The following is a 13301-nucleotide window of genomic DNA, read 5'->3' as shown; positions in this document are numbered from 1 at the left end:
TGTATACTTGGCGAGATTAGACATTGTGTAGTTATCAAGAAGACACGGCTGAAAGGAGTATAATATTATTTGACGAAGTTATTTGTTCAACAGTCACATGATTACAAGATCAAATAATTTGAATGGATCGTGAAGCCATATCCTATTTGAATAGGAATTGTACTTTATAAGAAAGAATATTCATATTTAGATCAGATATTCTATAGATTTAGAAGAATGATAAATATTATAATTATCAAAGCTACAAGTTTGAAAATTACATTTAGATCTAAATGGAAGATAGAGCTGCTTAGGCATTAGAATCTTTATAATACGTTAGACATGTCAGCATTGTCAGAAAGGAGTATAGCGAACGATTTAGATGTTTGAAGCACTCAACGAGTTGTCGACTAGTATCGATATGATCCTGAACAGTAATTCTTTAAGAAAGCTACTATTTTTTCGGTTATCTATTCAACAGAATAAATCCATATTATTTTTCTAAAAATGAGGTCTAAATAGTTGTAACACATATAGTTCTAAATAATGTAAAATGAAAGTAATTTGAACCCGTCCCTCGTTGAAATCACTTGTCAGAAGGACACACGTGCGTCCAAGCTTTAGGCGAACGCGCACGTTTAACGATCTCATCATTATCGTTGTGCTCGACACGTCTAAGCTATTTAGCTTAGAATTAATTATTCCGTTCGATCGCGGCAGTAATTATATATCTCAACGTATTCAAAACAAATTTCATTTCGCTTCCTGTGTCGAATAATCACCGACGGTTTGACGCACGAGGAAAGTTGGAGTCTAGTCTCCTAGGGGTCTCACGTTCACAACTTGCATCCGGACATTCTCATGTCCCTACTTCCGGGAACGTGAGGCCCGTAACGGCAACACCCTCGCCAAACCCAGGCACAACTTACGGTCACTGCACTTTGTCCTACTATGCTTTCGCACGATAACGATAAGCTGATTAACGTAACCTTGGAATCACATCGATTCCCTGCATCGAACACTGCCATAGTTCTGCTAATTGCTTCAAACATCACCGATCAAGAATTTAATTCCCTTAGACAATGTCTAATTAAATATTCTACTCAGACGTCAGCAGTGCTGTTCTGTCTAGAGTTCAAGAACTCCCTTGTACATCATTCATTACTCTATGTCATAGAATCTATGATACGCATGATAATCTTGAAAATTGTGCAGCATCGAATCGATAGTAATGATTAGACTTCGACGGTTTCACTCGGAATCTTGCTAGCGAATAAAAAATTGTAGCGGTTGAGTCACTTTGGGATTCGTTTTAAGTTCGTTTTAAGACCGACAGTCCTCTCGACCGCAAAGGGCTAAATAGCCACTACCGAAAAGCGTCCCGCATAGTTCTAGATCGTCGTTACTTTTAATTCTTCACATTTCTGTATCAATTATGCGACTTCATCGCACGACCAATTCAACTCCACAAATCGTCACCGCTAACCACCATGCCCAGACATTCTCATTTCTTCTTGCAATGAAACCCCCAACCATATTCCAATCACCTTCCCGGACTCAGAGGATCAAGCCACCCCCGCAACGATTCCAATCATCCCCCAGAACGTTTTCGTTCACCTTGGCCCGATGAAGTCGACCGATATTAAGCCACTTTCATCCCGCGAGAAAACCCGATCTCGGCCACGCGTGTTCACGGGTGTAACTATGCGCGCAATAACGGGGATGTTCGTCCAAGTGGCTCGGTCCTCGGATGCTTGGCCATCGAACGAACACAGAGGAATAATGGAAAGAGGGCGGGGTTGAAAATACGAAGGTAGTGTTGACGGGTCCCCGGGTTGCCCCGTCAGCATCAGCGTTCCTCTAATCGTATCGGGTTTACTGCCGTGGCGTGACGTACTCATCTGCACCATCGGTTTACCACCCTTCAACCCTCTGTACCCGTCGAGCGCCACCCATCACAATTCCCATTATCCACTCGCTGTGACAGAGCTCTCCTGGGACCTTCTCCACGACGCCATCCGGCTAGGGGAAATTCTTCTTCTGTTCTACCTGTGGACCTTGCGTCCACTGTCGCGAATACGAGTCAAAACACAGCTTCGTCGAACTGTGTTAATGTGGCTCGTACGAGATAATCGATATTTCAGTTTTTTGGAGGTGTCGGACACGAGTGTTTAATAATACTTATGGAGAAGAGGTCTTTGAGACAATATTAACACATTGGCATTGATCTTAGATGTAATTGGTAGATTTGGTCGAAAAAATTATTTTATCAAACGTGTGAAGTTATGGTGCATAAGACGAGTAACGTCTTACAGTTAAACGGATGTATCAACAGTATCAAAAGATGTGTTTAATTTTGCGTTAGAGGCTATATTTTTCTTCCATAATTTCCCTACCTATATATTTCATTTGTAAAATGAGATTCATATGCTTATACATATTTTATCTTATTACACATGTAGCGTCAATGAATTGAAGTACATTAAATCATATGTAACATACTTGATTACCCTATAGACATTTTACTTCGGTTTATTAATCCTACATATATATATATATATATATATATATATATATATATATATATATATATATATATATATATAACAGGTATTTTCATTTAAATGTAATTATAGATGAATAATATACTTTTCGTTACATCTGAAGATGATTAATGTATCTAATTAAATAATATTCTTAAAGTCAATGTGCATTTGCTTATAAGACCTAACGTCCTCGTTTACCAGAAATATCAGTGGGCAAACGAGACTAATTTTCTTTCCCTGAAACGGAACACCACAAATTGTTCCAATCGTCGAAAATCTATAAAAGATCTTTAAACCCTTCGTCTGAGAAAATGGTCGTCGTTCGCACGATTTTTATCCTACCGAGGCTTTGAATTATTGACTCGATAATAGCTCCGCGAAAAGAACACAGGACGGGGAGGGAACGATATTACCCTATAAAATCATATCTCGGCCACGTGAAAAAGAGAGAACACGCGCGGTCCTATACTCGCAACCACTTTGCACGCTCGTAAAACTTCATTACAATCGTCGATACGCACGAAACATCCTCGACGACTTCTCCCAGCTGCAAAAAGCTTGATAGCTTAATTTCAATAATTAATTACCGCTACCTGAATTTCACTGAACCGCTCGTGGCCTGTAATCTCGAATATTTGAACACCGTGTGTTTTGTAATCTTTAAAATCATGATGGATCGCGTGGAGCACGTTATTCCGATGCTTAACGATATCATTACGCTTCATTTTACGGAGATCGTCCTGCCAATTAACAGGGAAAAAAATTACTCATCTGGTCGTAACGACCGTCCAATTACCCGACCGTTTTTATAAAGCACGGTGTATCACTGCAACGTACTATGTACTCAAATTATCTTAACGTCCTTAATGCGAACGACTTGAAGACCAACGTCTGGCCGTTCGTCGGGGGTACTTAAAGTCGTGAAAAAATTGCGCGACTATATGGTAAATTTGGAGCCACTTTTACAATTAACTTTGACAATTTAAACATTTAATTCAAGGTACTGACGAATTTGTAAATCAAAAATAATTGGAAATTGATTGTTAGCTCTTTGCTCTTGCCCTTTGATTAACAACAGAATCTTTTTCTTTCCAAATAAAAAAAAAAACTTTTTTTATTGGAAGAACAGTAAAAGATTTAAAGAGAAATTGAGAAATAATGAATATTCCTCCATTCAAAGTTTCGAATGGAGTGATTCTCGAGTCGGTGACTCACTTTTTAGAAAAATTGATAAATAATTGTGGAATTAAAACAGAGCAGGTCAATTATCTTCTGCGTACGCGAACTGAACCTTTCTTTTCGGAGTAGTAATTTGTCGGTACGACGAATTGTGCAGTCGCGTTATGCAATTTCGTTTTAATCGGAGTGGGGAAAAAAAGGACTGGATTTACTGGTGTACTCTTTCGCGATATTTCTTTCGCGCAACCGGTATTACGGATTTACAGTTCACGTACGGCAATAAATGACCGACACAATATGTATGCAAATCCGAGAATGAGGCAACGAAATCGCGTACATTTAATTCTCGTTGCAAAATTTAGTTACATTCTCTCTCCTATCACCGTTCTAAAACCCATTAATCCCATTATTAACGATGAGTTGTATAAATACGTCGTTGCTGCCACTTTTTTTATTTTCAAGGAGAAATCATACTTTATATCGCAGTCGCGTTATTCATCTTTGAATTAGAAAAGGTATCGACAAATTTTTCAAATAAAAATTGGTAGATTGAAGAAAACACTTTTGTTTGAATGAAAAATTCAAATATGTTAAAAACGAGTGGTTCAAAAATTTAATTTCTCTATCGAACGGTACAGTTTTAGTTTCGAACAATTTTTCTATGTTGAATATATTTTATAATTCAAAGTTTTTGTAAATATAAATGGAATGGGGACTATGATACGGTGGATGATTTTTCCCTTGACGTTGAAGAGCAGGAGCAATTACGTTTAAAAATAGTTAAAAATAATGAAATACTATCGTTATTATTTGAAAGTTCTAATACTTCGAACTTTATTTAAAATAATCGTTAATTCAAATAACGAAATCATTTCTTGTCGTCGCGATCGACCACGATTTGCCATCGGTAAAATCGCGATTCTTCTTTCCAACCATACCATCTCACGATTCGAATAAAGAGGAACCGAAGGTTTCGCGTAAAAATTCGAACGCTTCCTATAAAGTTTCCACACTTGGTGCGGGGCCCGATGAAAAAGGTGATTGATGACCTGATAAAAATTCGACATCCTGCGCACGAGGAATGATTTACAGTTATAACGTCAAGTTTACGGCGCACTATTTACAGTGTCGCTCCGTGACGTCATTGTCGCTCTACGTACGTCACATATTAATGTTTTACTCTTTTTGAATTATAACGCGCCGCTCGAGCTGAGCGCATCGACGAGAACAAGCGATCGTCGATGAAAGAAATTGCTCGCGAACGCGTGAACGAATTTTCAATCGAATCGAACATTTCATTCGATCCTTATCGTTGTATTTCATTCTTAAGGTTTCAGCCACGCAACTGGGTTATCGGCGATCATATTTGTTCCTAGACGACGACTACAGACTTTGGCTTTCACGCTAACTGCAACGAATTCGTGCTTTCTGGCAATCGGAATTCTTTTTCTTGGTTGTTTTAAAGAAAATAACGGGAATCGATGTCGATTCAAGCAATTGGTTTATTTTTATGTACGATTATTGCTTCAATTAAATTGATTCTATTCGAATTAATTTTTCTTCGTGTGGCAAACTAAGAAACCAAAGGAACTTAATATTTGGACCAACATCAATGGTTACAATTTTTCTTTGTACCGAGCAACAATTATTACGATTTCTGTATATCTTCATGGATTTGATACTTGACACAAGAAGTAATAATATGAAATAGTTGATTTAAACGAGACATGCTCCCCTTTCTCGTTCGATTGTCTATACACGTTTCATTTTTTTCTATAACGTCGTTTGGAATCACTTCATGCAACCATGGATTAGATTGTGACAAATGGACTGTCCAAATGTTCAAAATTGCGTAAAGAATTTTATACATTCGTGGTTTATCGATCAGAGTCTATAAACGATGCTCTTTTCTATTAAATTTAATTAAATTTTGAAATTATTCGACGCGATTAAATATTTTCTTAGGAAATGTTAGCCAAGGACTGTATCGTGTTATCGTAAAACAAGAATTAAAATCCTCTTTAAAGCATACAGAGAACAATCCAGAAACTGGCACAATCGCGTCTCAAATGACGTTATAGAAATGTATAAAAAAAATTACTCTTATTTTCTAGGCTGAAAATTGCATTATTGAAACGATTAGATGTTTATGATTAAGTGATCGAGCAAATCGTCGCGATCTACCTCGAGAGAGCACAGTTTGCTACGCGTCTCTAGCCCTTTCGCTGCTGCAAACGAGTACGTAGTCGGTTTTTTGACAAATTGAGGTCTTGCATAAAAAAAAAAAATACTTTTTACAGCATTCCGTTTACAAATACAAATTCATTCGAACTTTTCTTAAATTTCAATGTTAAATTTCACGTACGAATTATTTGCAAGGCAAAGTGACCCATTTGTATCGTCGTCGAAAACTATCGGGCAACGCAGTTAAAGAATTTCTCCCTCGGATGATGGAATGTAAATATTCTAAGAACATCGTGATATACGATGACATATGATACTTATGTCATTGGTGAAATATTGCTGATGGTAATTCCGTCCAAAACTTTCGCGAAATTATTTATTTAAGACGCAGTTAGAAAGCTCCGGAAACGGTTGGTGCGACATATTTCGTTCGAGTGCTTCGAGCCATTTTCGTCGTTGGTAAAGTCGATCGGTTGAATATTCGACAATTCATTAACTATTTTAGGAAACAACGACGTTTCGTTTTGGTTTCTTCGAATTTTTGTACGTCTTTCCTCTTTAAAACTGATAGCAGGCGTATTCAAAACTGGGACTCGACCAATTAAGGGGTGTCAATAAGTGAACCGAACAACAGTACAGTGTCAATGAGTTTGCAAACCACCGATGGTTAAGACGAATGACTAGTCTTAGGGATACTTTTCATAATTGACTGCAAAAATATTTTACGTGGAACTAAGTTGAATAATGCATGAAACAATTGTATATAATTCATATATAGCATATAAGAATTCTATTAAAAAATGTTAAACTTGTTATTTGACCGGTCGTGGTAGGTTTAGTGTTACTTTGACAAAAACAAGCCTGTCTATAATAAAGACGACTAAAATTCAATGCCTTTCATGTCTGAAAATATATAGTTATCGAAAGACAAAGTTTACATTCGCCAACAAATATCTAATTCAAGACTCGCTCGAACGCAATTTATTCTTCGTTATTTATGTGCTTACTCCCGTCCAATTTGTTTCAAGGATAGTTTATCGTGCCCACTAAATAATGCCCGTTCGATTTCATAAGAATCGTTACAAATCTCTCTATCGAACGCGAGCGTCCAAGTCAAGGCTCAGAAGACAAATCACCGTCAGCATCTTCGTCGACGATACAGGAGGGTTCAACCTTCGCAATCTGTGCAGCACTACAGCCACAGAAACGCGTTTCACCCCCGTTCAAACTTAACGCCGTCAGCACTCGCGAGGTAACAAATCAAAGACAACGTTTCCCCTCCGTTCGCGAAAACTTTGTTAACCCTTTCCGCTCTGATGTCCAATCCCGTGTCTCAGTTCTCATATTGTACGCCATATTGTAAAGCCGTTCGAAATTAGTGCACCGATTGACTTGAAATTTTACGCACATTTAAAAGAAATCCTCATTGCAGAGCGAAACTAATTTTGTCAACCGAGATAGCTCGATATCTCTAAAAGTATCTTTTATCTTTGAAAACGCGACGAAATTGAATTTATCTTTTACGATGCTGTACTCGAGTCGCTTCTCTTCTTCTGCAGAAATTTTTACACAAATGTGCATCCTTCGATTCCTATTGCTTGACAAGACGCGAATGAATGTATGAACAAAGTTCAACAGTGATACGTCTACTAGCTTTCTCAAAGCGAAATCTCGAATTCAACCCTTTAACCTCTTCGTGCCTTTGCAAATGTAATGAAATTATAAGAAAAGTTTGCGTTAAAATTGAATTTAAAACGTTTAATCACGATTGGTTCATCGATACATCGAACGAGGCAGGTATCTAATATAAATAATCTTTGTAAGGGAAACACACGGCTGATATTGCATTAACTATACTGTAGATTTTATGGATTTTTGGTGTGTTTAAGTGTGATACCTCAGCAGGCAAACCGCGCCAAGTTCAAATTTTTCAAATTTGCGATAGATATGACGTCGAGTCGAATAGCTTAATTAATGTTGCATTCTTCATTGATTGAAGTTTTCAAAGTTGTTTTTTTTTTTTTTTTTTTTTTTTTTTGGAATAAAGAATTTTCCAAAAGGAGCTTTAGAATCTTGAATTTTTACATCAACTTTCGTATTTAATTGCAGTCACGTATGCCGGATTCATTTAAACCGGAAAGTTTTACGTAGTGATTTTTACGGAAACAAAATTCTAAAGGACCTTGTGGAGAGCTCTTTAGTTTCCCTCTGAGGTACAGATACGTTCCACATGCATTTTCACCATAAATCCAGAAAATCGGAAACTGCCGTGCATCGAAAGCGACATTGTGAGCGCGAAGGGGTTGAGATAGCACCTCGCGAGTGGGTAACATCGCGAGATCCCGACTCCGTCGCATTGAACGGGCTAGGTAGATCGTAACGTCCGAGCAAATCATCGTAACTAACTAAATCGTAGTAGTAATGGTATATAAGAAAAATAAGTATAAGAGAAACAACATGCCCTGGCTCGAGGAGAGGACCCTGACTCTGTTTGTACGGGACACAGAGGTCCGCCGGTACGAACCAGGAGTGCGTGAACGCGGGGTTGATGCTGAGCGCCCCAGCGGCCCCCTGATGGGGTCCGCCGACATCGACGCCGACACCGACACCGACCCCGACCGGGCTTTGTCGCTGAAAGCCCCCATAATCCATGGCCACCTGATACGGCATCATTTCCCTCTCCTTTTTCCTCCTATTTCTTTCTCAAACTCCCTATTTCCTCCACCCTTTCTTCTTGTTCCTCCTCTTCCGTTCGTGGACCACACGCACTGCCGTAACGTTCTGTGCACCACCAAGTTCACCTTTCCGCACCAAGTAACAACAAGCCGGCGGCACGCAACCGCGGAACAGTCATATTCCGCGGCTGATCATCGTCCATCGCGCGACTCGTCCCCGACACGCGTCACGATCGGGGCACCAAGGCATTCGTTCGCGTCTAACCGGATCGCGGCATGCGAAAAAGAGGACCGTGGCCGAGGGTAACGAGATGTGACACGGAGGAGTTGGCCCCGGCGAGCACGGTGTACGCGTATACGTCGGTACGAGGGAGAGCTCACGCGCGCGCACGTGCGTGTCAACAACTCCGGGGGCTCGGACTCTCGCGTGGACCAGCTGTTACGGGATCCCTTCGATCGCTCGAATCACGCGGGGGTCGCAAGCAGACAGCTAAACGACTGGTTCGTGACCGAACGACAGACTAGACCGGACTGTACCGGGTTTGTAACGTGAGCCGCGCGTCGAGCCCTGTGGGGGGGAGCGAGACAAACGTCGCTGGTGGGAAGAGGAGCGAGAAAGAGGGCGCGAGAGCTTGCGCCGAGTTGCGGGCGTAACAGCTCCGCCCACGACACAACCTGTCGTCCAATAGCGCGCGGACCTCGCGCGACAGGTCACGCCTGCGGCAACGCGACGTCGCGCACACTCTTCCGAAGCTTGCGTCATGCTGCACCCTTCAGGTGGAAACCTGATGAGCCGCGCCGCGAGCGCTGCAACACAACCGCGCTCCCTGTAACCACGTATCGCCACCCAGGCCCCGCCCATAGCTACTAATGACACTTGCCGGATGGTTAAGAGGTCGGATCGTACACCTACGAGCCAAGGAGAGGCTACCTTGTCGCAAGCCAAGGGCGACGTTCCCCGGAAATGGCCTGTAACCGAGCCACGTGCGCGACCGCCGATTCTTAACCCTCGTCGCGCCGGCCAGAGCTTTCTGCTTTCGTCGAAGGTGTTGGCCGTCGGTGGGATCGCTTTGGGATTCATTCTTTTTTTTTTTTATACTTCTCGGCGGCGGTACCGATGTGGGAATAATTGAATTCGTGCTATCGGGGAACTGGAGGTTGTTCGGTTGTATCGATTCGCAGCGAATCGAGTCGGTGATTTTTTTGTTGACATTTTTTCTCCGTTGTTGCGTGTTTCTTTCACAATTTTTGGGACACTTAGTTTTTGTCTTCTTCCCTCACTGGGTTAAGCGGTTGTTGTGTTTCGAACAGCCACGTGCTCGTGCGTACCGTTGGTCGTGATACCGGTTCTTGAATCGGAGCAGGGTAGACTTTGTAGTTTCGGCTTGAATTATTTGGTAGTAGGTCACTTGGACGTTAAGCTTTTCTTGTTCTTTCTCGCGAGATCTCGCTGCAAGCTGGATTTGCATTTGTAGCTTCTGAATTGGATGCTCATTGGATACGCCGTTGTCGCCTCGATATCCGTCTTATTCTCTCGATGCTGTTTTTCTTTTGATGCTAATTGTTCGAGTTATCACCTGTAAATTTGGAGAATCGATACGTGGAATATAAATATGGCAATCTGGGTGTCCGTTACCTGCAAGCCTGGTGATTTGAAACGAGCAAGACTGGACCAATAGGCACAATAATCAATGTAGAATTGATTAAGTATCCTTATAAAATACAGAAACAAAGAAACATTCTATATACAGTATCATGCCATGAACTATTACATGTAATATTTCTTAATAATTATCACACAGTGTTCGCATCTATGTTCTTTCTCGTAGGCCCTTATTTGAGCATTTGTAAGCAAAAACACCACGTCCCGATTGATTTCCAACTATTGGAACCGGTGGCCAACCATAAGTGTTATCAGGGTCTTTCTCAGCAGTGTTAAAATACTCAAACAATGACCAAACCGCATCTATACGCGACTGTTCCGCACTCTGACGCTGCGTTACCTGTCGAAACCATAATTCCTGCGACGATCCGCGTTTCGATTCAGCTTGTAAGCTGTGTCATTTTTCAGTGCGTTTGTATTCGACTCGTACGTAGTCGTCGCTACTTCCCCAGCGATAGAAACCGAACAGGAATTCATGAGAACGACGCGTCCGACAAATAGAAAACAGGAAGAGCCACGGGCGAAACGCTAGAAACAACGCTCGTTGTTATTTCCGTTTATCCGTGTCCCCGTAAAGCGGGAGGACGATCGTCCCCTCATGGATATTCATGGACCGCGACTTTTTCTGTTACTCAATCGGCCGATCGATCGTCGATTTATCTCACGCAGCGTCTTTATGCAATTACGCCAGCGAATGCGTGGCACGTAATAAAATAGCCGAGAAATCGACGCGAAACGCGACGCTAGCAACGAGCTGCCTCGTCGGAGACGAGTGAAAATAACGCGTGCCGACGTTATTTTGCGTTGTCACGACGAGGCGGGAGAAACAGGTACGCGCGTAATCGACTGCAGCACCCACGCCCTTGCCCAGACGCCATGATTCTCTTTGATTAAGCGCGCGATACGTGCAAATGACCGGCTCTAACCGATCGTGATTGAACAATGATGGTACAGCGCGCGACTGACTAATCGCGAGCCTTGAATAATCGCATCGTAAGTGAGAAAATTGTGGGTATTTTTGTTTGACTCCATTTATGAGGTATATATATATATATATAATAATTTCTCAATTCAAGTAATAGGCTCAGGTTTAAGTTCTCAAGATTGAAGTGAAGCTGAGCCTTTGTAATGTTTATTTTATTGTACCACCTGTACCACCTACAAAAAGTCGACATGAACTTTCCAGACGATCCAATAGTACACAGATAGCGATAGCACACATACAAAGTACTTGCAACAACCTTACGTATATCTCCACCTGCCGATATATCGCATCGTGAACAGAAAGTGAAACGAAATAGGTTCTCGTTTAAGGTGTCGATGTAGTTGCAAACAAACGACGGTACGACAAACCAAGGTGCACGGCACCGATCTTACTAATCTAAGAACGAAACGAAATCTTCTATGCACCTGCAACGCGACAAAGATACCGGTCGTTCACAGATTACACGGGAGTTCGATCACGCGCGAAAGATTCGTGGCTCGGTGGAGCGTCGGCGTCGTGGCGTCGACGGGGTTAACCAACCCGGGGCGTGAATTCATCGAACGATCAGGCTGGCAGAAGCCTATCGTCGAGGAAACAGCGGCTACCGTGCGCTCAGCGATAGAAAGAATCGTGGCGAAGAGCGACGCGGGCAGCGTCGCTGGGTGCAACGAGCGAGCTGATACTTAGCATGCATCCCCCGATACGAAGGATTCCTTATTGTATCGTTGCACGTGAGCGTAATGCATAAAACGCGAGCGTAGCTGCGGGCTCTCGTTCTCCCGACGAGCGTCCTCTCTCCTCCGTTCGGTGATAACTCCTAACGTCCTCATAATCATACATATGGATGTCCCGTGTTCGTTGGACTGCTCGTCGCTCCGACCAAGCTGCCGTGTTTACCCGCTGACGGACAATACGTCCGAGCCGATATTGTCCGTGGTTGGGCCGCGTGATCGGTAACGAGGCGAAACCGAACGATTTCTAAGCGTCGCGCGGGCCGGCGATCGTTAATCGGTATGCAACGTCGAACACCCGAAGGGGCTGTTTCGTCCAACTCCAGGAAAAACGGGTTCCAGGGAGCTGCCGCGGCGCGGCTTTCTAAATTCTCGATCGGATACGTGGTCGCCGGGGTCAATTAACACTTTGCTGACCAGTCACGAGCACACCGATGTTTTCACGGTCTAATGGTGCTCACCGGTCACGGATTAACCCTTTGCACTGCGAGCAATCGGGATGTACGTAGGTGTTGTTACACGGGGGCTTCCGGGTGGACGGCTTCTGGGTTCTTTGGGCTCTGATGTTTTGCAAGTTGGTTTCTTCAGGAGTTAAATAGCAGACTGATGTTAGTAATTAGTGGGTCACTTTAATCCTGGATAAGAAATTAGCTGTGCCTCGTTGCATATAGGATATTAAAATCGCACATCTTCATATTCATTTATAAAATGTACAAATCGACGATCGAGACGACCAGAACTGTGAACAAAAGTTCACGAATGAATGAGAAAATTAGTAGATAATTTGTAACTCGCGAAAGACAGCCAACTCCGCCAAGAGCATGTCGAGGAGCAACTCGAAGAATCGCGCGGCTCTGCACCAGTCCGAAGCACGAGGACCGAAGCTCTCCCTCGTCCCCGTCCCCCATCGTTCGGTCTATCGAACGATAGCGTCCAGAGTCGCGTAACCGGTCGCTTCTTGAATCGGATAATATCACTTTTATGTATATAGCGATGACTATCTAACCCTTCCGAGGACCATGTATCAGCGCGGGCATAAACGTCGGCCGGGGGTTAAAGAAGGGCCCATAAAATCCGCCCTCGCGGACGCGATAAGAGTTATCTCCGTTCTCTAATTGAAAGTTAATTGGTCCACCGGTTTAGTCGCGCTGGAGGCCGTCCGTTCGCTTGCGCGACGCTAACCCCAGCCTAGGGCGGCAATTTAGGAACGGGCGTAGGTACAATAATGAGACCCTATCTTATGGTGTTCCCTGCGACACCGTAACCACCGCCACGGTACACGTATTACCTACCTACCTACCGTGTTACGTGCCACGCCGAGTCCTCCCACGTGCTCGTAATAAACCGGCCCTCTTCCTT

At 42.8% G+C, this 13301-nt stretch overlaps 1 protein-coding gene across 4 annotated transcripts in view; it reads right to left on the bottom strand.

Annotated features, from left to right (window-relative positions):
• The window catches only part of LOC128888481 (protein trachealess), a 168045-nt gene that overhangs the window by 30144 nt on the left and 124600 nt on the right, over positions 1-13301 (bottom strand). The window contains exon 1 of one of the 4 annotated variants that reach the window (XM_054145364.1): positions 8413-10615. The exons of 2 other annotated variants lie outside the window; for them this stretch is intronic. In XM_054145364.1, the coding sequence (XP_054001339.1) occupies positions 8413-8561 (149 nt within the window). In that variant the 5' untranslated portion in view covers positions 8562-10615. Of the gene's footprint in view, positions 1-8349; positions 10616-13301 lie in introns of those variants that run through there. One more of the 4 variants, XM_054145363.1, reaches the window with a different exon arrangement.

This window comes from Hylaeus anthracinus, unplaced genomic scaffold (assembly GCF_026225885.1).
Source record: "Hylaeus anthracinus isolate JK02 unplaced genomic scaffold, UHH_iyHylAnth1.0_haploid 11994, whole genome shotgun sequence".
In the NCBI taxonomy this organism is placed as follows: Eukaryota; Metazoa; Arthropoda; class Insecta; order Hymenoptera; family Colletidae; genus Hylaeus; species Hylaeus anthracinus.
The sequence above is the reverse complement of the archived record's forward strand: the minus strand, read 5'-3'. Positions and strand labels throughout refer to the sequence as shown.